The sequence below is a fragment of the Ambystoma mexicanum genome, chromosome 6q, assembly GCF_040938575.1.
Source record: "Ambystoma mexicanum isolate Mex_15411 chromosome 6q, UKY_AmexF1_1, whole genome shotgun sequence".
NCBI lineage: Eukaryota > Metazoa > Chordata > Amphibia > Caudata > Ambystomatidae > Ambystoma > Ambystoma mexicanum.
This window is the reverse complement of record NC_090937.1, coordinates 1,357,226,470-1,357,254,286: the sequence shown is the minus strand read 5'-3', so window position 1 is coordinate 1,357,254,286 and position 27,817 is coordinate 1,357,226,470. Positions and strand designations below refer to the sequence as shown.

Below are 27,817 nucleotides of genomic sequence, written 5' to 3'. Positions count from 1 at the left end.
CTCTCCCTCTTGCCATGTGGGTCAGCGCATGCCGGCTGCTGCAGAGTGGACCACCTCGCCGAGCAAGCCGTCTCTCCCTCCGTACCTTTCCCCGGTGGTGAGAGAAGCTGGGTGGGCTGCGTGGGTCGGCTCTCCGCGGCTACTCGCGTCTCCTGAGGGTTCGCCACCACCAGCCCAGACCCCGGGCTGTAAGCCTCGACGCCGGCCTCGGCAAATTCAGGTAAGGACAGACGGGATGGGGCTGCACTCTCCGCCTCGTGGCCCACTGCCGCGACCCCGTGGAGTCCCGCTACCCATCCCGCTCCGGGTCCCACCTATCAGATCTATATGTGCAATAAGACCTTTGGAAGCACTTAGATGGTGTGGGATGTTATAACCCACTAGTCTATGCCCTGCAACATCATTGTGCGCTGTTTTCATCAAAAACAGGACGGCCGCCAAAAAGATCTATGCACCAAAAATCTTTGCAAAATGCGCAGGAAAACTTGAAAAATAGGCTGCCAATCCATTTTGCCTATGTCAATGGTAACACAGGAGACCACTGTCAAAACCTATCATTGGGCTGCCCACAGAGTATAATGAAACGACTTGAAAAAGCAGTGTTGCATTGCAAGTAAACCCAGAACTGCTTTAAAAATCCGTTTTTCCATGGCTGTTAAATTGCCAAAATAATGATTCTCAAACAGCAGAGAAGATCCAATATCCTTGTTGGGTTTCAACATCACTTTATTTAAAGAATCAACCTAAGCACAATAACAGAAGAAAATCCACATTCAAAGGTGTTGCATGGGAAAAATATGTCAGAAATGGGTGCAGTACCGCTGCTCACCTGTGTCAGAAGCTGGCATTTACTTAACCTGTCATTTAAACTTGTACATTAAAATCAAAGTATGGAAAAGAAGAGACTTCCTATCAAAAGCAATATAGGTTGTACAATTCAATCTCTGTTTTAGAAAGGCTGGAATTAAGAGATTTGTGGCTATATTTGTTAAAAATGTAAATTGTATTTTACAAAAAGACTATTTTAAACAGTGTTTTAAAAGTGAGTTAAAGCCAGCCACACTGGGCTTCAAAGACATTGCACCGCTTCTCCCAAACAAAGGAATCTTCCTCCCCTGCTTTCTGCTGAGGAACTGGCAGGGAGTTGTGAAAGGGGGTGGGAGGAGGACTTTGGCCTGTTGCTCTGACAGGAGACAAAAGACTCCCTTGACTGAAAGGAAATGCAAATTTGGGCGTCAACAGAAACCAGCTGCTGGCAGGAAGAGGCTCAGGTTGCTCTTGGCTCAGTCACACCTTGGAGGCGGGGCTAGACTGAATTGTGTATCTGGAACTGAAGAAAATATAGTTTTGAGAAAAAGACTCATAGAAAACTGTGCCAAACTGGTAAAATCTGGAAATTATAGATTGTTAAAATGAAATTGTTGCTCACAGTTTAGAACCACTCTGGAATGTATGTGATATTCAGAGACTGAACCACTAAAATGTTGATATTGTAGCAAGTGTGATAATGCTAGGAATATGAACATTTATAGAAATATGCCCAGATGGTATGCACATGTATGTGGAATTCTTTTTACAGATCTGACACTGGGTAACCAACCAAAAGCGCGTAAAACTGTCAGTTGTGAACCAAACTCTTAAGAAGATGGGACTTGGACAGATACGTGCCTTATTTAATTTGGGATGTAAATATGTATTAGCAAGTTGGTGATACTGTAAATATGTTTTATATGAAAAATATATTTCCTGTGTAGAAACAAAGGGGAGATTTTTCCCTGGACCATAAACACCGCGTCATCATGACACATCATTACACTCTGGTCAAAGTATGCCCTCTCTCCTGATTTGAGAAGGAAACCAATCAGTTTCCTAGAAGGTGGGCTTAGTATAATCAGCCTAGCCACTCCTTTGGGAAATACATAAATAGGGACTGTTGAGGACCTAGGGACACACACACATTCACCCATCAACTGATTTACTGGCGAAGCACTCTGCAGGAAGAACCCAGATCCAGACTTCATAACTCTGAAAGCAGAAGGCCCAATCCAAAGCTGAACCCTTCTCAGCTTGCCTTTAAAATCTTGCAACCTGATTTTAACCCCAGACTTCCAAGGGGCACAAGTTGAACAGCCGGCTGTGCTGTTTCTGGTTCTTGCCAAGAACCCTTGCTAGAACCCAGAGATCCAAACCAGTAGAGCAGAGCTGTAACCCAGAACCAACCCGTCAGGAACCAAAGGCCGTGCAGAGACAGAGTGCTGTGCTTAGAGCAGAACTAGGTGCCCTGAATCCTGTCCGGTGGCGAGCAGATTCCAGTCCAAAACCCTTTGACCAGATCCTGACGGGCCTATTCCAAAACCATAGTTGTGAGTATTTAACGTAGAATTGTCCATAACCAATCTCTTATCCTTAAGTAACCTAATCCAACCCATTCCATCGTATCCAGAACTGCATTGTAGAACCTCTTTTGTCTGTCCTGAATCTTTCTCTCATCCATATAGTCCTGTGATAATTGTAGTGATAATCATCTTTGCGCTAATATATATCTGCTGAAGAAAGGCAAGTGCCGCAGCGGGCAAAGATCAGACAGAGGCGCCTCTGGACTGGTGGCTGTACCGTTGGTATCTCGCATCTTCATAGCCCCTTAGTGTAAAGCCAATCCTTGTTTGTAATCTTCAAAAGCGCATCTTTTATGTGAAATCTTGACTTTTTTTGAGAAAAATCGACCTTTACTAAAACCTTCATAACTTCTGAACCGTACATGCTAGGAACGAGATTTAAGTGTCAAATTGAAGCTAACATCCTCAGCCTTCCCATGAATCCGCATTCCACTCCTTTTGCCACAATTGCGCTTAACGCACGCAGAAAAGTTTGCCACGATTCTGCATTTGGCCAAATTTTATTACATGTCAAATAGCTATTTCTCGCATTCAACCTCTGAATTCAGTTTCCCATCTGCTTGTGATTCAACCATCATTGCTAGTGTCTACCTGAAGCTATCCAAAGCAGCTTCCACTAGTTCTGAATCCAATTTTAGAGAATTAAATCAATTTTTAGCATTTTTCCCATTCATTCAAAGCCGCATTCAAAAGCAACTGACCTGTTTTAAAATCATTCCTGATTCTCTCTGCTTGCTGGGGGGAAACTGGCTTCCTCTCCTTCCATCTCTATATTGCATATTGTTTGTTTGTTTGTTTGTTTGTTTTATTCACTTATAATGCGCACCAGACCCGAACGTAGCCGGGCGCAGCAGTACAGAAAATGCGAAGCTTAGGTTGCAGGGTGGGGTCATGGGATACATACACTGTACAAATACAAAATACAAATATAGAATGCAAAATATCACAGTAAGGCAGCAGTTGCGGTTTACATGCAGAATAAATACAAAATATGATCAAGACAGTCTATGTACAGGTACTGTGTGGGCGAAAGCTCATCGGTCAGGTGGGCAAAGTGAGTGGGACCATAAGATCATGATGAAATGTATGTTCTAGGGTGGGGTGAAGGATAAGTGGGCGCCAATAGGCTATTCATTGGCAGTCCTTAGCAGATTGATGTAGTTATTTCTGAATTTAGGGAAGGGCTGTGCCTCGCGTAGAGGATTAGGCAATGAGTTCCATAATTGAGCTGCTTTCACCGGGAAGCTACTACCCCCCGCCTTAGATAACCTGAATCTCGGAATGATGAGGCTGTTGGCATTTGCAGTTCTGGCAGGGCGCGAGTGATGTCTTTTTGTGAGTTTATTGCGGAGATAGCTTGGTGCTGCATTGTTCAGGGCTTTATGAACCAGGGATGCTACTTTAAGGTGGATTTTGTTTTGGGAGGACAACCAGTTGTTTTAACGCCTGATGTTTGAAATATGTGATCTTTTAGGTACACCAAGGGCGGCTCGTAGGGCATTGTTTTGAAGAATTTGAAGTCGGTGGGTAATGGATTTATTTGCTCCGATGTAGAGGGCATTACAATAATCAAGCTTCGAAAGGATTAATGCTCTCGCTAGGATAAGGCAGTTGTTATCGGAGAGAAAATGCTTGCCTGCTCTAATGAGCTTGCATGTTTAGGCGGTGGCAGATGCCAATGACTTCACCTGCTTGTCAAAAGAGAGAGTGGCATCCAGATAGAAGCCAAGTGTCTTCACATCTTTGGAAACCTTGATAATGTTCCCGTCAATTTCAAATGAGGTATAGTCCTGACTAGGTTTCTGTATGTTAGAATGTGTCCCTAGGATGAGCAACTCTGTTTTGTCAACGTTCAGGCATAGACCGTGGGTTGCCATCCATGCCTGGACGATGATATACACCCTATTCACCAAGGCCAAATCCTTGTTGTAGTCCCCGGAAAGTGGGAGGAGAATCTGGGTATCATCTGCATAGTTGGTGTAGGTGATACCATATTAGGGGAGATTGAGTAGTATCAGGGGGAAAGAGTGATTATATTGCATTTGATTGAACACACCAAAGTATTATTTCTGTGCTGCATTCATTTCCTATAATTGCATTTCATTGAACCCATACAAAGTTTTATTCTATGCTACATTATTCTTTTCATCCAAACTCCTATTGATTAAAGAAATTGTGGATTGTCATATCACCCATTGCTGATCATTGTATACATATCAATAGTGTGATATCTAGATATTCTAGATATTGTTCAAATTCATAAAAGTATGATATATATATTGTTCAGTTCATAAAATAAATCTTAACTTTGCAAAACAACCTACTTCTTGGTTCAGTGAGACCGGAGGGGGGGATTCAAAGAGAGGGGCATGATATAAGGGTACATCGTTCATAAATAAAAGCACTTTAGACATACAAATATATAATTAAGTATTCCAGCTGGGCATCTCGCGCCAGGCATTGATTTAGGTGGAGTGCTGAGTTGAAACCACTGACAATGGGCAGATCCCCTAGTATTCTAAGAACAGAGCATGTTCTGTCAACTAGAATTATTCAGAAAATGTGCCTTGAAGGCTGTGGGAAGCCACTGCTAGTAGCCTTCATCACTGTCCTTAACTGCTTTTATTGGACCATTCATACATCCTTCATTATTACTTCTTTGGGACACAGCCCTCTCGACTTCACTATGGTTTTCACTAATCTTTCTTTTGATACCCAAGTAGGGTTCCCATTAAGTGGTGTCAAAGGATCTGGTCATTTACTCCTGTTTTTGGTAGGCAACATGTAAACAATTGGACAGCTGTAGCCAAGCCTAAACAAATAATTCTCATATTCAAGGATGTAGTCACGTGTCATATCTGCTCTAAACCATATGTTGGAAGCCACAACACTTGTATGTTCCTCTTGGTTTACTATTTTAATATTGTCTGTGGTGATTTCTCCCCCCCCCCACATCCCCCTGTAGGGGAACTATGTTCTGTTATGCCTATCCCTTGTTGCCAGGATGGGCCCTATTGCATGCTCCACCTCACTCTTCATTTTTACTTGCTGTCTGAGTTGGATCTCTTGTCCCAACTATTTACTACATTCCTGCCTCTAAATGTAAAATGTAATAAAACTGCAAGCACCAAAGCCATTGGCTTTGCCAATGCTGCTTTCCTATTTCCTGTATTTTCCATTCTCTAATTATATTCTTCCTCTGCGGTTGTGCAGTAATAGGCATTCTTGACATGCAGCAAATGTATCTTGGGGATGTGGGCTGGTAAAAGTAATGCATTCACACTCACGCATGTACACACACACCACACAGACCACACTCCACACTCTGTACACCAACTCCCCGCCCTCTGCCACCTTTTTCTTCACTTACCTTTCAGCAAGGTGATAGCGTCCTCTCATTGCGGTCCGAAGCTCCTGTTTCATCCACTCTAATAAAGGATCCTCACTTCCAAGGTGCCTTCCTTCTCCGCCTCATGCTAACACTCAAGTATCACTGCATTGAATGGCTTTGACTTCTTCTGCCTAAATGTTGCTCAGGCAACATAAACTGCTTTCTGATATGATGTGGGTCATTAATTAACAAGGCGCTTCTCCCATGCCCGTTAAGGCATCAATCCCCCAGTGCTCCCTTCATCCAATGAAACCCAGCTACGTCGGGGGGGGGGGGGCGTGGCCTGGTAAGTAGTGCACTGGAACACCACTACTCTGGGACTTGTGACAAGGAAGACCCCCCACGCCCCCACTCCCTTGTCCCACGCCTCCACAGATCTGTTATGTAGACGGGTGCCTGGAAAGATTTTCCTTCCAAGGTTGTCTCTTTAGCTGTTCAATCGGGGGCCAGTGTCCATGTATCTGCATTGAGTGTATTTATAAATCGTGTCATTCCACCACGCACCCACCCTACCACAACCAAATAGGTCATATATTTGTGGGTGGCTTTAACATTTAAACATTCTTTCAGGTGTTTGGCTTTATGATTTAGATCGTGTACTGAAAAAAAGGTGGCACGCTCGTTTTATCATGTTTCAGCAGAATTTTGACAGCAGCAGACACGCCAGCGAAAAAAGGGACAAACTATATGGTATTCCACTGTTCAGCCCTATGGAACTTGAAATTAAATCATTGGTTGCAGTACCATGTTGCATGTGCACTGCTGAAAATGTAGTTATTTCCAGACGCATACTTTACGGTTGTGTTTATTAAAGTTGTTTTCCGCCTTCCTTCAAATACAGACTGCACCTTCTTAGGTGGTGGTGAAGGAGCTGCGTTTCTCCCTCCGCCATTGACATCCGCAGCATCAGGCAGACTTTGGAGTCAATCACTCTTCAGTTTCGTTCCTTCCTGGACAAAGAAGATTGTGTTTAAACGCGAGTCCTTCAACCAACCGGTGAGTAATTGAATATTGATGCTGTGGGTTTATAATGAAGATTCCCCTTGCTAATAGCGCAGGGAGCTCTTTATTCTATAAAAGACAAGGAGGCGAGCATTAAGCTTCATCTTCTTTATTCTCTACTCTCCAGCAGTTTCAACAAATATAACTTTGTAAACTTTCAATTTTTTTTTTTTTTTTTAAACAAACTTCAAATCCCATCAATCCTGTAGTCTACTAGTCTCTGGCCATGTGACCTAGTCCTTCCTGTTCCTCTGTCCTTCCTCTTCTTTGACTGCTTGATCTTGTCCTTTCTATTTAACTGCGCACTCAACTGTTGAACTTGTGCTGAACTTCCTGCTTTGTAACAGTTCTATCTCTCCCATACAAGCTTTCAAAGCTGTTCTAGGTGACCTGTTCTTATTCGGGCTTTCAGCTGTTCTTTTGCTCATCCCCTAAAGTCAATAAGAAACAAATGGTATACGTTAGGGCGGGAATACACACCCTATTCTGGAAGAAATAGTCATGTTAATTATCAGCAGTACTTCACAACATGTATTTCATCATTGCATTCATTGTGTATTCGGGATGGGAATTTAATGCTCATCTTCCTTGTCTTTAATAGAATCAAGAGCTCCCTGCGCTTTTAGCAGGGGGAATCTTCATTCTATGTCAAGATGGAGGCGAGCATTAAGCTTGTTCAAAGCTTCTTACTACTATTCCTGCCATTGCATTAATAGGTCGGTAATAGAACGTTCTGAATGTCTTATCACTAGCCCAGTCTGCGGCTGTTACTCACCGAACCGGAAGGAGTACTTGATTCCGACCTGGATCGAGATGTGAGGTGAGCCGAGGAAGTCTTCAGAAAACCAAGATCCCCTGATTTCAATAGAATCAGGCTTCCTCTTAGAGAGGGGTCTTTTTCACGACGTACCACTCTGCTATTATGTAAAACGAGACAGAGTAGTCTATAATGCAAAAGAGCGGAATTGAGCGCACCACCAAGCAATGCTGCAAAAAATACTAAAGTTGTTTTGAGTATAACGCCAACCTGGTGTGATAGGTATATACAATTATTGAACAAAATAGAATCGCTGGTACCTGAGGTAGTGGAAATGAAGGCCTTGAGAGGAAGTTCAGTAAAGTGTTCAGAGTTCCTAAATGAAGGATGAAAACGAAAGGATAAAATAACAAATGGGAAGGTTAGTATAGGTAGGACAACCCGAACGGCACGAGGGACGCACTAGGACCGGTTTGGTGCAAATCTGGAAAGCGTTCGTACTGCACTTTAGTGGAAAATACACATCATCTTCACAGGATGTTTCACAGTCCAAAGTAAGTGAGGTAGAAGTAAATCCTTAATTAGGTAAGGTTGGAAATAGGACTAAACTGATAGAAGACTGAATTCCGCTGGAAGCAAGGGCGCTTGCTGTAAAAAGAAAACTGAAGACTGGAATTCCGTTCTCAGCAGGGAATGGCGTGCTGAAAACCCAGCAGAAGGACAGGCTGAGCGGGGAGCTCAGCAGGAGCTCGGCAGTGTAAAGGAGACTGCGAGCGGAATCAAAACCAAGGCAACTGATATCGAAGGACAAATCCAAGAAGCAAAACAGGAGACAGAAGCCAAGGTCTAGTAACGGTAGATCAAATGCAAAGCAGGATACACGGAGGGTAATCCGAATGGAATAAGCCGTAGGAAGGCTACGAAAAGGAACGCCGTAACGATCAATTAGCAGCAACAAAGCTCCCGCGGCTAATCGCTTTTAAGGAACAAGGAGGCGTGGCTTCCGTGAAAGCGAGGCACGTCTGATCAGCTGACTAGCAGATCTACGTGACACAAACAGTTTCCAAGGCAACTTGTAACGCTGCCAGAGCGAATTCCCTGATTGCGAGATACTCCGTGGGAACGATCTTTTCGGTAATGTCCTTTGTTGCTGCCGTAGCGTAACAGCGGCTTTCATGATGTCTTGTAATGTTGCACCTAGTCCTAGTGCATTCGAGGCCATCGCTCCTCTTACTGATTGTGCCCCGAATCTTGTCATGTCTACGCCTGCTAAACTCAAAATGTTTCTGACCCACTGCGCTATGGTGGCTGTTGCTACTCCTCTGTGTGGCTTTCTGCGCGCAATTAATAACTGAGTCGTCCCTGCCGGTCTTAGTTCGACTGTCTTATTTTCGTATTCCTTTATACATGCCGCTACGCACCATTTCAGGTGCTCCTGCATGTACGGGTATGTGATGGTACTAGAATCCGTCTTAGTTCTTCTGGCTAAGCTGAACGTCACGCCTTCCAGCCCGTACGTTCTCCTATTCACTTCCAAGACTCTCACGTCAGCTTCTCTCCTGCATGACACCAAGCATAGTAGCATGGCTAGTTTTTCGGATAGTTCTCCTAGGGACAGATACTTGTTGTCGGGCCGGTCCACAAATAGTTTCAATACTATTGCTACGTCCCATAAAGATTCATATTTCGGCTGCACTGGTTTCCTGAATCTTATTCCTCTTAGTAGCCGAATTACTGCTACGTTCTCCCACCGGTACTCCTTCCACGGGTAGGTGACCTGCTGATATTGCAGATCTGTATACCCCTATTGTTCTGTATGCTTTGCCGTCCTGGAGGAGTTCCGCTAGGAAATTCAAGATCTCAACTAGAGGGGCAGAAACGGGATGAATATTTCTCCTTCTGCACCATATCGACCACTTGTTCCAAGCTGCGTCGTAGCTCCTTCGAGTTGATGGAGCCCATGACTCTGCGATGAGACTTGCAGCTTGTGACAAAATGCCCGGGAGATTCCAGCGTCTCCTGCTATCCTGCACGCCATCAATGGCAGTGTCCCCTCTACTCTCAGAGGGTGAGATGACCCAGCTGGGTCCGTGAGGAGGTGTTCTCCTTGGGGCAACATTCTCGGGTAATCCACCAATAGTTCCATGAGTGCTGGGAACCATACTTGGGATTTCCAGATCGGAGCTACCACTATCAGGTCCGCTGTCTCTCTGCATACCTTTGCTAGTACTCGGTTCATCATTATGAATGGGGGAAAAGCGTAAAGCGTGTGCTTCCTCCAATCTTGAAAGAAAGCGTCCACTCCGGCTGCCCCTGGGCCCAATCTCCAACTGAAGAACCTCTCTTTCTGAGCGTTCAGCTTGGACGCAAACAGATCTGTGTATATTGGGCCCCATATCTTCTCCAGTTTCTGAAAGATCGTCCGATCCAGCATCCAGTCGCTGGAGTCTGAGAGATGTCTGGAGTTCCAGTCCGCTACCACATTCAACGAAAATGGTAAGTATTCGGCTACCACCGAGATCCCTGATTCTAGGCAGGAATGCCAGAAATCCTTGGCTATTTCCGCCAGAAATTTGGACCTTGTCCCTCCTAAATGGTTGATGTATTTGACTGCCGAAATGTTCTCCATTTTTAGCAGGATACAGGAGTTCACGTGCCCTTTCGTAAATGCCCTGATCGCAAAGGATCCGGCTAGTAACTCTAGACAGTTAATGTGTAATTGGAGCTCCGATGTGCTCCATCTCCCTCCTGTCTGGAGATCCCCACACTGGGCTCCCCAGCCTGCTCTGCTGGCATCTGATTCTATTATCAGATCTGGGCAGTCGCCGAAGATGGCTCTGCCATTCCAGGCCTCCATGTTCGCTAACCACCATTTCAACTCTGTCCTGGACTCTTGATCTAAGAGTACCAGTTGGTGGTAGTGTAGGCCTTGCTGAAGATGCCGTATCTTCAGCCTCTGAAGGGCTCGGTAGTGTAATGGCCCTGGGAAGATTGCTTGTATTGATGCCACTAGTAATCCTACTACTCTCGCTATAGTGTGGAGTGATATGCTCGTTTTGCTGAGACGTGCTCTTATTTCTCTCTTTATGTCTCTGATCTTTTTGTTTGGGAGTTCCAGTGTCGCCGACCTGGTGTTTATAATAAACCCCAGGAATTCTATCCTCCTCGTCGTAGCCATCTCCGACTTTTCCCAGTTCACTAGGAAACCTAGCGAAGTTAAGAGGTGTACTACCCAGTCGGTCTGGTAGACTGGAGTCTCTCTGCTGTCGGCCATCAGTAGGATGTCGTCTAGATATATAATCGTCTGAATTCCTTTCCCTCTGATTGCTGCGTCTACCGGCTTCATCACTTTCGTGAATGCCCACGGCGCCAAGAAGAGCCCGAAAGGCATTGTTGCGATCTGCCATAATTGCCCGTCCCAGTCGAATGCTAGGAATGGACGGAATTCCCTCTGTACAGGAATCGTAAGGTAGGCGTCTTTCAAGTCTATCCTCGCCAGCCAGTCATTCTGTCTGAGCGTATCCCTGAGCTGGTGGATTCCTTCCATTTTGAAGTGGTTGTAGGCCACCCAGCTGTTCATGTGCCTTAGATTTATCACTGGTCTCACTTTGTCTTTTCGGTGAACCAGGAACATGTTGCTCACAAATCTTTGGCGGCGCAATGCATGGTTCGATCGCCCGTTTCTCCGCTAAGCTTCGCAATTCCGAGTCTAGCAGCTCTTTCTCTGTCTGCGTCGTGACTACAGGGCGTGGCGCTTGGTCTTGAACGGGGATTTCTGTGAATTCTATACACATGCCTTTCACTGTTTGAAGGACCCAAAGGTCGCTGGAAAGCGAGCGCAGTTTTCCCAGAATATAGCTGTCCTCCCCCCTACTGGTGGATATGTAAAGTTTCTCACCACATGTGGGGAAGTTTTGTCCTCTTCCCTGTCCTCTGCTTCGTCTTCCTCTAGGGAAGCGGCCTCTTGGGGGGGAAAGAAGGTATTGGGCTGCCTGGATTCCCAGTATTGGTTTCTGTTGTACTGAGGCCTTCTGGATGTTTGGTATCGACCGGTCGAGCGACCTCTGTAGCGACCGGTCCCGGCAAAAACTCTCCCTGGGAACATTTTCTTCATCGAAGCCTGTGCTTTCTCCAGGGAGGTGTAGGTCCCTACGAACCTCCCCATCTCCTTACCAAAAGTCTCTCCGAACAATAGGCCCTGCGCTGCCTCGCCGGCTTCGTATGACGACAGATCTCCTAGTTCCCAGTCGATTTTCAAAAGGAGGCCTCTCCTGCGTTCCGATGAAATCACGCAGTTTGCGTTTCCTAGTATGCATCCGGCCCGTTGGGCCCAGTTCGCTAGCACTCCTGGGTCTACCTCCTCGCCTGCATCTCTGGCTCGTTCGGCTAGGTCCATTATTTTAGCTAGCGGACCTGCCAGGTCGAGGAGTTTTTCCTAGCAGTTCTTCAGGAGTCTATGCCATTCCTCGGGTCTCTGTTTGACTTGGAGACGAACAAGAACATTTTAGGGTCCAATTCCGGGGCTTCCGCGACTTTGCCCAGCAGGTCTGGTCGTGGACATTCAGCCCTCAGTCTTTGTCTGACCTCTTTTTCGAGAGCTTTCCTCAATCTCTGCATCATGTATTTCGCCACTCTCGGTGATGGCACCCACTCCGAGGATCTCGGATTTCTGATTTCTTCCGGTTGGAACATGTCCTCCATTTCATCCTCCTCTAGGTGGTGGAGTTTTCGTTGCCTTTTCTTTGGCGGAGGTTGGCTCCCCTCATCCCCTTTGTTATCTGCATCCGCTTGAGTGGATGTGGGGGATATCGGCGGTTCCTCGTCTGGGAAGCCTTCTGGGGGTTGTCATCCCCTGGGTAGGGGGTCCGGAGGCTCGGCACCCGGGAATCTTTCATGAACGCTTCCTTCAGTCTGAGGAACGCGTCCGTAGCCTCTGGGGCTCCTGTACTCGCCCCTGTCGGTTGGCCCGGGGAGTCAGAAGAGTCCTTGCTCTTCAGTGCCCTGTTACACCCCTTAGGGTCGTCAAACATTGCCCTTGTGGACGCGCTTTCTTCCTGCTTGGTGCGTTCTTCCTTCTGGCTCAGGAATAGTTCTATGGTATCTAGCCTTTCTTGTAAAGGCCGTACTCCGTGGGCTACTGCCTCTGTCAGTGAATCTCCCAGCACTTCTTTGAAGCTATAGGCTAGGTCTTCTTGGTAGACTGCCTCCTGCTCCTCTTCGCTCCACTCGAAGTTCGACATTGTGCTGGCCGGTGCCTGTCTAGGTGTAGTGGTGCATCCACTGATTCACTTTGCTCGAGGCTGCACCTTTGTATGTTTGCAGGATATATCTTTCTTATTTGCCTGATAATACTCTGTAATCGAGCGGCTGCGCTGTCTAAAGCCACGCCCCCGCATAGGAGGCGTTCGCTATTGGTGCATTTGATGCGCGTGGCCGTTTCTGTTCGGCTCGCGGGAAGTTTCCCGCCTGCGTAGAGCTCCGCCCTTCCAAGCGTTGGGGCTGCTAACTCGTGCTCTGCTAGGGGGTACGGTAGGCTCCTGAGGTGTCGTGTATTACGACACGGGGCCTCCAAATCCCCCTTAAAACTAAAACACTAACGATTGCGCGCTCTACTATACATGTTTATTCTATTATAGTCCATGGTGTACAATTCTAATTACTTTAAAGGCCTAAAACACGTTTTGTCAAGTGAATATTACCGAGCTAAAATAAAGAGGTACTTATCTTGTGGAGAGCAGGAAAAGAAGAGCAAGGGCAGAGGAACAGGAAGGACTAGGTCACATGGCCAGAGACTAGTAGACTGCAGGATTGATGGGATTTGAAGTTTGTTTAAAAAAAAAAAAAAAAAAAAAATGTATTGAAAGTTTACAAAGTTATATTTGTTGAAATGCTGGAGAGTAGAGAATAAAGAAGATGAAGCTTAATGCTCGCCTCCGTCTTGACATAGAATGACATAGAATGTAGTTATCTTTTGCAGCATTACCAAGCCATTTCAGTCCAAAGTGCTTTGGGATCACGTGTCTAAATTCGGGTCCAGAGCTTTATATCAGATTGTTAGTGATCTTTTCATTGGTTCACAATTCCAGTCCAACTTGGTCAATCTCAGAGGGACAATCTATATTCTGCAGTGTTGGTATTATAATTAAAGCAAAATAAGAAGTGGACATAGTAGGCGGGAGCGAGCACCGAACACATTTTTCAAGGGTTGCAGCCGTGCTGATTGACAGCCAATTGAGTTGAACCGATTTCAGTTTAGCTTTAACTGCCATCGCGTCTAAAAGTGGAGAAGTGTGCTTTAACTTCACAGAGAACATTTCTGGAATGGTGAAGATAGTTGCAAAAGGTAGTGTAATTGTTAACAGTAAAAAATTGAAGTATTGGAACACTGCTCCCAACCGTTCCTGCTCACTTCGACCACTGATATTTTGTATTTTAAAATGTTATGTGTTTTAATATTGAAACGTTTCAGTTGCACCAATACAAAGCCACACGACAGTCTGGCACTGATACCTAAAAGAAGCACTCATGTTACATGCTTGCTGTGTGCTATGCTGCTGCAGAGATTCCGTAGTTGCCTCGGCAGTGAGGGTTGCTCCCCTGCTTGCTAGTGGGTACGGTAGGAAGAGATCTGCTTTTCATTGCTCTCCAAACGAATTCACATGCTAGTAGTGCTCTTTAATCTATGACGTGTCGCTAGCCTATCTGCGAAACTGCTAGCGTCTGAAACGTGAAGTGAAATGCTTTGTACTTTTCCAGAAAATGTCTGTTAGACGCACGTCTGTACCGGTTTTAATTCTTCGAAAGAAAGAGGAAGGAACCATCTAAATTAACTGCAGAGTATTGAACACAATTAAATCAAAGTTGGGTCCACCCACTTATCGTTGACCGACCATGGGTGTCTATAAAATCTAAAAATTAGAAATCTCAGAATAAATTAATTCATTATGAAAATGTTCCAATTCACCTTCAGTGTTGTCGATTGGGTGAGGGGCTTAACGTTAGTTAATGGCACCAATTTAACTTAAATGATATCTAAGTGTTACAAATTAATGACGATTGAGTAGTCATCACAACACATTTCTAATTCATTGTTTGCATAATTAATATTTATCACAAAAGCCATTGTTTATATTCGCAGCACACTAATTGTCTTCACAAAAAAAGTACCCAAATTAGCTAAATTATTTAATCGTATGATATTACTCATTGTAAACATTATTCTGACTTTGACTTGGCTATCATGTTCAGAATCCCTTCAACAACAAGCCTTCTGTCCACACTGCGTAATCACGAATGACAAAGAGAGGTAGGAGTATTCTATTTTAATTTTGTAACAATGCAAATCTTTTTATTAGGCTTATTTTTGTGTGCTACCTTTCAATACCACCTGCGTTTCTTACTCTGGCAGTAGTAGTACAAGTGAGAATAACTTTTAAGGATGAACAGTTTGAGTATAAGTGAGCACAGGAACAGAAGAAATGTATTTGCAAATTATGATGCGTAGAAGGGAAAGTCAAATTTGAAGAAAAAAACATATATATTTTAATTTCTGATTTCTTACTAACCCATACACGTTAAATGTATTTTTGTGTGTGTGTGTGAGCTTTAATCAAGCAATTCGCTGCAACAGAGTATGCTCTGATAGTCAGGAACCAAGGAACTGCTGTCCTTGGGAGGTTGGATCGTAAATCATGGCCAGATCCACAGAGCAACAGTGAGGCTTTAGTAATTTTCTGAATTGAAGGTTATCTTTGGTGTTTCTTATTTCTTTTGAGAAGTTCCAGGTTTTTGCAGCTAAGTGGGAGTAAGAGGCGCCGCCAAGTATTTTCTTAAGGTATGGTTTTTGTTCCAGGTGTATTTCGTTGCTTGATCTGAGGAGTCTCGTTGGCTTGTAGATTATTTTCTTTTGTAGGTATTAAGCTCTTGTGTTATACACAAGCACAGGAGGCTCATTAATTTCACAAAATAGATGCCTCATAGTGATTGCCATTTTTTACTTTGAGCCTCATTAGCTCACAATTTTACATAGGAACTTTCTTTAAAAATATTTTTTGTATATATTTTTTATTATGACCCATCTTTGGAGATCATACATTTTTTTTAGTGAACTTCCCCTTTAAGATATGTGGTCCCTTTTTCCTGCTCATCCAGCCATGGGGTGTATCTGACTGCCTGCACAGTCGGGGATTTTCTTGTTTGGGTAAACCAGGCAGAAGCTTAGACAATGAATGGCCTCAGCATTAGCCATGGAAAGTAACCCCTTCATGCTGAGGAACATGCCTCTGGTTTAGGGCGTGACATCAAGGATATGAGTGTGACTCTCTTTAACAGGAACTTCAACATGCACAGACAGAGACCCACAATTATTCGTTTAAGATGATGTAGGGCTTTGGCACACAGAATGAATGAAATAAGCACCAGAGTTTTATGCCACACTACCCAACATAACGTTTTAATGTTCTCACTGCACTCCTACTTGAGACACTTGACAATAAAAACTGGAAAATTAGATCTTTGCGGTCCCTCTCCCGTTACAAACTACATTCGCCTGCTCTTCAAGTTAAGACATTCGCTTCTTCCCTACAATCCCTACCATAAGAGTTGACCTGTTACCATTGTAGGACTTAACATTAGTCCAATTAACTCAACAACACCCTGCTGTGGGTAGGTTGGTTGCTGGACAGCTGGAGTTCACACCCATATATCACTATATTCTAAAATCAAGGCGTTCTCCTTCACAATCGAAATGCTATTGAAATAAATTGAATCATAGAAATGTAACAACACGGTATACTCCCCTCTTTTTCACCAAATTACCATGTCTCATTTGCATGCCATGAAACGCAAACGTGTCCCTTCCTTATTTTCACTTGTAATCAACCGGCTCTTCACTACGTATATAATTTGTACTTCACTAGCTCTCTCTCGTAAGATAATTGTCTGCAGGGCTGTTGCATGTTACGTCCTTATGTTAATGAATATTAAATCCACAGCTTTCTCACACACACTGTAAAATGCGTACGAGATGTATGGGTTAAAAAAAGATGTATTTTTGAAATCACATTTTCATTTCCCTTCTATGCATAATAAAATGCGCACATGTTTATTCTTTTCCTGTACTTGTATAAAAATTGCTCTTTCCCATAAATAAAATGTATGTTTCATTTCTATTAGTGCTCGAGGAAAAGACCCAGGTGGTCCTGAAAGCCAAGCGGGCAAACATGGGAGCTTGCCTAATATAGGTATTCTGTATATTTAACAAACTCATCAGTAATTATGTATCATTGGCACACGCCAACACTCAGTGCATGTAGTCTATGCATTGGCTATTGGAGAGTACACTTTGTTCACAGCTCGCGTATTCTATTTTTTTTCGTCGACGCATGTTTCAACAAGCGACAGGGGATGGCTCCACCCTCTCATTAATCTTTTTCAATACCATCTTCTCAGATATAGGTAGTCTCGATTTTCTTTTCCACTGTCTTTTATCCCAGAGGTGGTTTAATGAAAAAGGAATTCGCTTTTTTCTTGTTGGATAACATCAAAGTTTACTGACCACGATTGTCACGCTTGACTTTGCTTTTGAGTGTGGTTATTAACCTAATCAAAGTAAACCCGACATCATTCGGCACAAAGCCTCTGTCCCTGTTTGAAAGTGCAATTGTTCACCAAGACTGACATGATATTTATACTTTTTTAACAATGGATTGGCAGGGTGTGTGCTGCAAGCCCTTGCGTCAACATTATAAAACACGTGCAACCTGCACAGCAAGCATACAGACAGAAAAAAACAGACATTGGAGCAGCAATGTATACAAGCTCGATTGGGTTAGACACTAAAAACCACTTTAGAGCGTCATGTGAGTTAGTGAAATTCTCTTCCGTTAACAAGACCCTCTAGAAGGAACCAGTACATAACGATGAGAGCATCAGAAATGCTGCCCACCATGTAAACTTCCCAACATCATAGGCCAGCTGCAATTGCCTTCAATAAGGACAATTGCAATATCAGATTTTCATAGAAGAATATATGATGCAGTAAAAACAAGCCGAATTGTTCCCATTTCTAAGCACCATATTACAAATTTTATCCATCAATGCAATGGTACTAAATGTACCATGCTAAAAAGATCGAAGGGCTGAGTTGGTCCTGCCGAGATTCAAATTTGCAAAGTGCAAGCTCTTAAGCCGTGTGCTAACCACCTGGCAGTGATTTCCCTTATCAACACTAGGCTTGCAATGTACTCTCGATTTACCATTGCTGTTGATGCATCACCAAGAAAGAAAATTGAAATCCACAGCCACTTCCTTGGAAAACAAAAATCAATGTGAAGGATAAGCAAATGGATCAACTAGCAAGCAAGCAAGCCGAGGGAGCAAACCTAATCCAGTGCTCAACAGCACACATCCCTAAAAGAACCATCACAAAGATTATTTGGCTTTGTTCATTTTAAGTAGATGGCCTACCTCAATTTTGGCGAATTTAGTACTGTGACAGATTGGTACCTAATGAGGGTGTGAACGTCCTTGCTTTTTAGATTTTTATTAAATTGGGCTCCTTACATCTGTATCATCTTCTCTCCAGCGACACAGGGCAGGTTCAAAGGTCACATGTATATTCTGACCGCTAATATGAGTAGCCCAAAGTCACTGCAGACAGAGGCTGCATTTAACTTCTTAAACTCTGATCCAAAATAAAATAACTATGGCCTGATAGTTTGGTCAATCCTGACAGTGCCCCCTTCTGAATATTAATGATAACAACGTCTAACAATAAAAACATACCACATTCAGAGTTGTTTGCCACAGTCATTTCTTTAATGAAGAAATCCAATGCTGAACTAAATCGAGACTGAAATCACTCAGTCTTGGAAACAATTCAAGGGTTTTCTTTTTTTTCATTGTGGACTATGGGGCTATTTTCTTTCTCTCTTGTGACACTCCTCCCTAATAGAGGAACTCCCATCCATTGCAAACTTTCACTGGCTCAATAAATGAGCCAAACCATCTGGAATATATCTTTAGACAATTTATGAACCCTGTACAATTTTTCAATAATCAACAACCATTTTTCCGTTATTTCAAATAATATAACAGTAAACACCACCCGTTATAATTTTTACATATGATTTAATGTTCATGGAGGCCCAAAGCGTTTCGAGAATGTTCTCTTCTTCAGGGGAAAGTTATACATTCATTTAATATCAAAAAAGAAATTTCAACATATCCTTACTTCTTTTATAATCAAAATAACTCCATTGTGCCATCACTATTTATTAAGCTTAAATCATGTTCACATGAAATACATTCTTATTCTCATTGTTGAACTATGATTATACGTAGGATAGTAACCTCTTCAACAGGAGATTATTGTTGTTCTCCTAATTCAAGAATCTGTATATGTTACCGACTTCTGTTGTACTTGGGAATATCCCCTATTTCAACCCTATGTAGTTTGCAAAAATATTTCAAACTCGGAAGGGGTATGTTTATACTGACCTAGGTGGTCTACTTGGCTGACCCCTATCTAGGATGGGATACAGTTCAGCGTGCTTTTCCTGGATCTATATGTTTCTCTGACATTCTCAGATCCTGCCTGAAAGGACAGTTATGGTAAGTAAGTGAAATGCTAAAGAATGCTAAGTATAATGTTCAATGTGGTAACTGAATATTCATTCTTACCCAAGGTAAGCATCTGCTTCTTTGGCTGCTAGCGGTGGCTGTTATTTTGTGTCTAGATGGTGTTCAGTGTCTTCCAGGTCGGTAAATATTTGACTGGTTTCCGAAAGAGATATGAGCCTATAGGGTCAAATAAAACCTTTCAGTATTGAAAAATAGAAGAAGATAGTTCAATAAAATAATAGTGGATGTTAAGAACATATCATACCTAGTCTAAAGCCGATCAGTTATGGCGGTAGTTGCATGAAGAGCTGGCCCCTAGGGACCTTCCAATTTTTAAACTTCTTTAACGGCTACTTCAAATGGGTTTCTAAGGAGAAATACCATGTGGAATCCATCGTTCCTGAATCCAAAATAAAAGTAGGTATAAGGTAAAGGTCCGTGTAATTGGTGCCTTAACATTTCAATTAGGGCTAATCCAGTTGAAAGATGGAGTGATCAGGCGAAATAAGTTTTCATCTCAGAGTCCAGCAAAGTGGCCCACATGGTATCAAGTTTCCATTACTGAAAGAGTAAGGATCAGGGTTTTAGTCTCTAAATGAGCTTCTAGGTAAAAATATTCATTAATTATTTCAAAATGCCTTTTTTGTAACAAGCTTCAACTTGTCGCCTTGATGTTTCACTCCTCCTGGTCTTGCTTCCACCTTTTGATGTTACTTCCCTTCTCACTCCACTTTACTAATCCTCTTCTATAATCCTCTCTTCCACACTACTACTCCCCAACTCCCATTATTATCCTCCTTCGCACTACTACTCTAATCCTTCCACTACTACTCTCCTCCTTCCACTACTTCTCTGTAGGGTGCATTGAAAGGCCCCAAACAAAAGGTAGTTTACACATGAAAAGCAGGATTTTACAATACTGACACAAAAACAGCTTTGCATGTGTGATTGCAAATGAAAACTGAAGGGCCATGTCAAAAAGGCCTACCTATCATTACCCAAGGAGAAGCAGCATTATAATTCACAAAACAAGAAAAAATCAAAGATCCCGTTCACATGAAAAACAGGATTTTTAAACACTGTCACAAAAACTGCTAGGCATGTATATGTGCAGTTTAAATGTGAAAATTGTACCACTGCTAACTATGAAAAATGTCAGGGAAAAAGACATGGTACGCATTGACAAAAAGTAAAGTATAATAGGTTTTGCATACAAAATACCAGTGACATTTCAAAAGCCACATTGTTTTCTATCGGAAATATTCTGTAGGCCAAAGGCAAACCCTTTTGCTGGCTGTTGTACATATGTCACAATGAACGTCAACACTGAAAGGCTGGCAACCTAGTGTTTGCAACTGCAATTAAATGTGGCTTGCTCTGGAAGGTTTGGAAAGCCAAGTGTTCTTTATACTGTCTGTCTCTGTGGGACCATTTCGCCTGGCTGATGCTTAAAGGCATACTCTAGTAAAAATTTTTATTGTCCCTATGGGTCGGCCATGTTTTTTTAAGGCTAAGTGGCTCGATTTTAGAAAACTTTCCTATGGACCTTACCCGAGTTTTCGTCCATTAAACGCACGCGAAAACAAGCACCTGGGAGCCGCCATTTTCTGATAATCCTATCTTTTCCCCGATCGCCCTGGCTCACCTGCTTTTGCGGCACTAAATCAAGTCCCCCGCCCCTGAGCCTGTCATCAGCAGACTCGTACCGCCCATTTCCCAACGCCAAAGCACGTCTCGTGTCAACCTTCGCTGCGCTTCAGCTAATGACGTGTCGCCATGGAAATGGCAGGACGCCTCTTTCCTCAATAAGTATAAACAGACCGTTTCACAACACACAGCAGCAGATTTTCGATTCCATTCCTCTCTCTGTGTTACTTTGAGTATTCTGTGACTCGTTTCAGTGCTCTGGTCAGCTACCTTCGCCGCTTGTAGCCCGTGTGAACACCTGTACCATCTCGGTAAATTATTTTACTCTGTTTACCACACAATGGCTACAATAATGCCCTACATGTACGAGCCTGAGTATACCGAGGAGGAAATACTGGAAAGGGAAGCACGTGAAAACGATGGGGATTCGGACGGCAGTTGGGAGGACGATTCAACAGATGAAGAGCCTGGGCCTAGTCGCATGGACGGCGTCTCCACCTGGTGCACATGCAATCGGTGCGAGCTAATGCCAACCGAGGACGAGAACTGCTGCTGCCGAGAAAACTCGGGATGCCTGGCCTACATTTCGGAAGGCGAGCCACGACCGCAATGCATCACCGAGCTGCCAGACTTCAGGGCAGCCTGTCTCACACAGGCCGTGTTGAGAATCTTGATGGTGCTTATGCACGAACTTCGAGCAACTGTTCGTCCTCGTAATCCGAGTAACGAGTAAGTATACTCTGCTTGTCATGCCACTCCTATTTCATGTTCTTCTACTATATCCAAAATTACATCTACATATCATTGTAACTTGTCTGGGTCATTTAAAAACAGTGTTTCATTCCTTTTCACAGGTGGTACAGGCTGGTGGCCTGTCGTTCCTATACATGGTGGCTTCACGGGAGGCTTGGACACCGCGTTCGAAGAGTGATACCCTCCTGTGCCGTTCGTGCCATTAGAGAAACGTTCCCTAGTGACAGCGGTCAGTACAGGGGATTTTCTCTCGCTGTGCTGCAACCTGACCTGATCTTTAAAGTCTTGTATTTTTGTGTCATGAAAATAAGATACAAAATAAAACACCACATTTATTTTAACGTTTGTCTCGATTTTTTAAATGAATCACATATATCTATACTATCAATTACCATTGGATTATACAGACCTTCGGGTCTTGGGCCACTATAATACACTGGTTGAAGTGTGGGTCTGTGCTCACAAGAATCTGCGGTATGTGGCATTTGTTGTTGATAAGCAACGATATACTATCATTCATATAAAGGCGATATACTGTATATTGATATAAAGGCGGTTCGCGCCGGTGGATGCTCGCTGGCATGGGGGGGCTGTCCGGGGCGCTAAAGGCCAAGATGCCAAACTACATGTACACTTCAAAAGGTGTCCCACGCCAAGGGGCCATCGGTCACATGGCCTCCTCAGACCCCGTGTCTCCAGCCAGGCCTCCCCTTGAAGCAGGCCGCCCCCCTGCAATCCACATAAGTGTGTCTCCATTCAGCAGTCTTCCTGTGCCTTATCTGCACGCCCCAGGCCCATCGATCCCACCCCCCTGTATCAAAGGCGGTTCGCGCCGGTGGATGCTCGCTGGCATGGGGGGTGCTGTCCGGGGCGCGAAAGGCCAAGGTGCCAAACAACATGTACACTTCAAAAGGTGTCCCATGTCAAGGGGCCATCGGTCACATGGCCTCCTCAGACCCCGTGTCTCCAGCCAGGCCTCCCCTTGAAGCAGGCCGCCCCCCTGCAATCCACATAATTGTGTCTCCATTCAGCAGTCTTCCTGTGCCTTATCTGCACGCCCCAGGCCCATCCATCCCACCCCCCTGTATCAAAGGCGGTTCGCGCCGGTGGATGCTCGCTGGCATGGGGGGTGCTATCCGGGGCGCGAAAGGCCAAGGTGCCAAACAACATGTACACTTCAAAAGGTGTCCCACACCAAGGGGCCATCGGTCACATGGCCTCCTCAGACCCCGTGTCTCCAGCCAGGCCTCCCCTTGAAGCAGGCCGCCCCCCTGCAATCCACATAAGTGTGTCTCCATTCAGCAGTCTTCCTGTGCCTTATCTGCACGCCCCAGGCCCATCCATCCCACCCCCCTGTATCAAAGGCGGTTCGCGCCGGTGGATGCTCGCTGGCATAGGGGGTGCTGTCCGGGGCGCGAAAGGCCAAGGTGCCAAACAACATGTACACTTCAAAAGGTGTCCCACGCCAAGGGGCCATCGGTCACATGGCCTCCTCAGACCCCGTGTCTCCAGCCAGGCCTCCCCTTGAAGCAGGCCGCCCCCCTGCAATCCACATAAGTGTGTCTCCATTCAGCAGTCTTCCTGTGCCTTATCTGCACGCCCCAGGCCCATCCATCCCACCCCCCTGTATCAAAGGCGGTTTGCGCCGGTGGATGCTCGCTGGCATGGGGGGTGCTGTCCGGGGCGCGAAAGGCCAAGGTGCCAAACAACATGTACACTTCAAAAGGTGTCCCACGCCAAGGGGCCATCGGTCACATGGCCTCCTCAGACCCCGTGTCTCCAGCCAGGCCTCCCCTTGAAGCAAGCCGCCCCCTAAAACCACGACATACATACGTCATTCATTCACAAACACACCCCTGTTCCAAATACTTTATAAACCACTTGATATGTCTCATGAGAACATCTTTGTGCTTCGCAAGTCAACTCCTGAACGTGTTACCTGGCAACCACCGAGATCTACGCTAATCTGGTCGTCGTCGTGCTATCCGTGAACTTCTGTGACCGCTTAGAGCAAACCCATCAGTGTGCTACCTGTGGCCACCCACCTATTCTCCTGCAACATACTGCTCTGCTTGCTGCATCCGACTGTTTGTTGGTGAAGGTAAGGCCATGTATCCTAGTCATATTTCGCAGATTTTTAAATTTCTATCTATTTGCGAGTAGAGTACACAATAGTGCTATGTTCATTGGTCTCATTTCTATTGACTAGAGTTTCCATTGCTATGCTATCAATAGATCTATTTATTTTCATCTGTGTCTATTGTCATCGAATTGTATCCTTCGGGGATCCAGTCTATGATGTAAGCAAGTTTCCTTCTCGTGCAATACAGAACACCCAAGGGATGAGTCACATGTTCAGATTTTAGTCACATCATTTATACATTTCTGCAATTTATGCAAATACTAAGCTGCACATAATGAACTGGTACAGTTCCTTCGACCAAAACAAACCTTGCATTGATCATTGTATGATTCATTTACTTTATTATACAATCTTCAAGAATAAAGATTTGATACAAATGTCGATATTTACTTTTCAGATTTATCAACAATGCCTGCCTGTTCGATTAGCGGTTGCCCTTCGAAGACCCATGCGAATTCTGAAGGAACTACAATGCATGTATTCCCGAAAACTGTCGATCGAATAAGAGAATGGGTCAGACATTGCGGATATCCACTGGATGAGCTGGAAAGTAGAGTCCAACAAGTCTTAGAGGACAAGAGGGGCGATCGATACCGCATCTGCAGCCGGCACTTTTCCTTGGACATGTACACAACTTCTTGGGTAACAAAGAAGAATAAACGGCGAACTAGACGGAAATTGCTCAAACGCTATTCCCACTCTATTCGTCCACATTCCGCCACCGGTGAGTCAAGTGTCCGGATTTAGCTTTCGGCCTTGCGGTAGTGTGTAGCCGAATGGATTAATTGATATTGTAGGTGTTCTATCCCTTGTAATAATTTCGATATTGATATGAGTGTATAGTTTTTTGAATAATGACATTTATCAATATATTCTTTTTCTATTTCATAACCCACAAACGCAATGTATATATATATGGGGACAGGGAACTGTGCTGTATTGAGCATTTTTCAAGTATTCTGTCGGCTTACATGGCTATTTTCAATATTGGCATTTCATTATCAATCATTAATTGACCTTTACAACTTCTTGACTATCCCTTGAATCTGAAGCAAGAACATTCTACATCCTTGACGTGGTCGCAGTTATCAACCACTTCTAGCGCGTATCAGGTAATCTTATTAGGCTAATCCGCTACATACTTGTTTTATGCATGTCAAGTAATAGTTTTATTCTATCGTGTAATTATTTTACCAAATGTTTGGTTACTGCTTTCCAATTGATATACACCTTAGTTATCGTCCACTGGTGTTTGTTTTCAGTTATAATTAGTGTTATCAATACTAATGCAAGTACTGTCTTTCACGGAGATGCTGAAGCGTCCGCCACATCTACAACATTTCTAGATGTTTTTCAACATCAGGAGGTATGGATACTGACAGCTCCATCGAGCATCATCATCAGAGCTGGAATTCTTGTCGTTTGATTGTTCTACACAATGTTTCATTCGTGGTTAGCCGTTGATATGTACCTGTGCTGTCGACCCCAGGTGTATGTTATGTTTTCACAATTGTAATCCTCACTAATGCAAGTACTATGTTTCAGGCAGTCGATGGAGCGTCAACCCCTACACTTGATGCAGAGCATGACATTCAAGTATACGAATCGGCGCAACAGCTTTCGGAAGTGCGCACTACATTTGCAACATCCATAGATATTCTTCTGCAGCACGAGGTATGGATACTGACGGCTCCATCATGCGTGATCATATAACGTGATTCCATTTGCTATACTTTCTTCCCTATAAACGCAAGTGCTGTGTTTCAGGGAGACGACGGAGCTTAAACCCCAATCACAACATCTCATTTAGATGATGCAGATGTAAAGGAATCGTTGAAATAAGTCGATGAAATGTGATCATATTTGGATTTTCCTTGATTCTTTTGGACAATGCATCTTTCGTGTTTATCTCTTTATATGTACCCGTGCGTTCGACCCCAAGTGTGTGTTATGTTTCCAATATTGAAAAGCATACTAATCCAAGTACTGTGTTTCAGGGAGACGACGGAGCTTCCACCACAATCACATCTCATTGAGATGATGCAGATGTAAAGGAATCGTTGAAATAAGTCGATGAAATGTGATCATATTTGGATTTTCCTTGATTCTTTTGGACAATGCATCTTTCGCGGTTATCTCTTTATTTATTTTTTTTTTTTTGAAATATATTTATTGATTTTTCAAAGAAACTTATACAACCAGCATCATCCACATAGCAATCAGTTATATATCCACAATAACTTCCCATTCCCTCCTCCCCCCATGCGAACCCGGACCGGGGTTGCGCGGTCTGCCATTGGTGTTAGGGTGAGCCCGGGCTGTCCAGGTCCTCACCTGAGGTACTGACTTCTTTAGGACGGAACAGGGCTGTCGTGAGGGCTATCCATTGCAAGAGGTCTTCCGAGTCACCTGTTTTCTGCTGTCGCTGTGCCAGCTCCCAGGCCCCGGTTTCAGCCACAGACCACCTACGGAGGTCTTCCCACCATGTCACAAGTCTAGGGGCCCTGGGGCACTTCCAGGCCATTGCGATGCGCCTTTTTGCGAGGATGTACATCAAGTCCTTGAGCCTATTGAGGGGTTTGTTTTTTTTGCCTCGCGGATATGAGCCCAATAGACATGCCTTAGGGGATTGCACGTCTAGCGTTATGTCCTCCTCCGCTATCCTGGTCTGAATTTGCGACCAGAAGGTTTGTATATCCGGGCAGGCCCAAAACATGTGGGTCAGTGAAGCCGCGGGTTCTTGGCACTTGGGGCACGGCACTACGCCGGCGCCATTGAATCTCGAGATGACAGCAGGGGTAAGGTAGGCCCTGTGGATGATGTAAAATTGGATAAGCTGGAATCGGGCATTCCTGGAGACTTTTTTTATGGTAGTGTGTTATTGTTTCCCACTCCGTGTCTCCGAATAGCGTGTTTAGCTCGGCTTCCCATTTACCCTTGCATGTGAGTTCGTTATGTGTGGTGTTGTCAATTAGGATCTCGTAAAGCCTAGAGGTTTCGTGTCCCCCCTCTGCAACGCCCACCAAGTTCTCAATGGTCTCGTGTCCGGCGCATTGGGATTCCGCTTCCGGCCATCGCTTCCTAAGCCTGTCCATCACCGCCCCATGCAAAAGGAACTGACCCAGTGGAACCCCAGTCAACTCGTGCAGTTCGGAAAATGTGGGAGTGCCCTGGTCGTCTATCAGATCGCCCAGGGTGGCAACACCGGAGGGTTCCCACATGTTCCGGATCGCCTTCCGGTCCTCCGGTCTAGTGGACATGATGGCGGCTATAGGGATTTGTGGGGAGTAGGGGTCGGTCAACCTGACCGATTTGCAGGCCCGACTCCAGATCTGAGTGCCTAGGCGGATGAGGTGTGCATCCAGCGTTTTAGGTATTGGTCTGATCCAGAGGAGGTCCCTAAGCAACCAAGGTGCGTCTGGGGGCTGCAATAGGCGTGTGTCCGTCGTGGCATCATCGGCCATCCACTGGATCACGTGCTTAAGCTGGTCCGCTATGTAGTAGAGCTCAAAGTTAGGGGTTTTCAGGCCTCCCCTCTCGTACGGTCTTTGCGTTATGTCTAGGGCAACTCTGTGCCTCCCCTCCCGCCATAGGAGTTTCCTACATAGTTTGCTCAGGTCTTTGAAGAAACGTTGGGGGATGTTGTAGGGGACGTTAGTGAAGAAATGTAGAAGACGCGGGAGTGCAATCATTTTAAGGAGTCCCGCCCTGCCAGCCATTGAAAGGGGCAATTTACACCATAGGTCAATTGATTTAGCCAGTCCCTCCTTAGCCCTGCCCGTGTTTAATGCATGTTCGGCTTCGGGGTCCCGGTGGATCGCGACGCCCAGATATTTGAACGTGGTGGGTTCCCATTTCAGGGCCAGAGGGGGGAGGTGTTCTTTCTTGGTTCCACTAAGTGCAGCCAGGGGGAATAGGCAAGACTTGCCGTGGTTAATCTGGATCCCGGTGCATCTGTGGAACCCATCTAGGGTTTCGAGAATGTAGGGGAGAAGAAGTTCGGGATCCCTTAGGTAGAGGAGCGTTTCATCCGCATACATGGAGACAAGGTGGTTCACTCCATTTACCACTATCCCCCCGTCTCCATACTCCTGCCTAAGGTATGC

The 27,817-nt window shown here is 44.7% G+C and overlaps 1 protein-coding gene across 2 annotated transcripts in view; it reads left to right on the top strand.

Moving 5' to 3' along the window:
- EVC2 (EvC ciliary complex subunit 2) overlaps positions 1–27,817 on the top strand; it is a 1,020,434-nt gene that overhangs the window by 82,639 nt on the left and 909,978 nt on the right. For both annotated transcript variants that reach the window (XM_069631972.1, XM_069631971.1), the window contains exon 3: positions 6,629–6,783. In XM_069631972.1, coding sequence (XP_069488073.1) covers positions 6,629–6,783 — 155 coding nt within the window. The remainder of the gene's footprint in view (positions 1–6,628; positions 6,784–27,817) is intronic.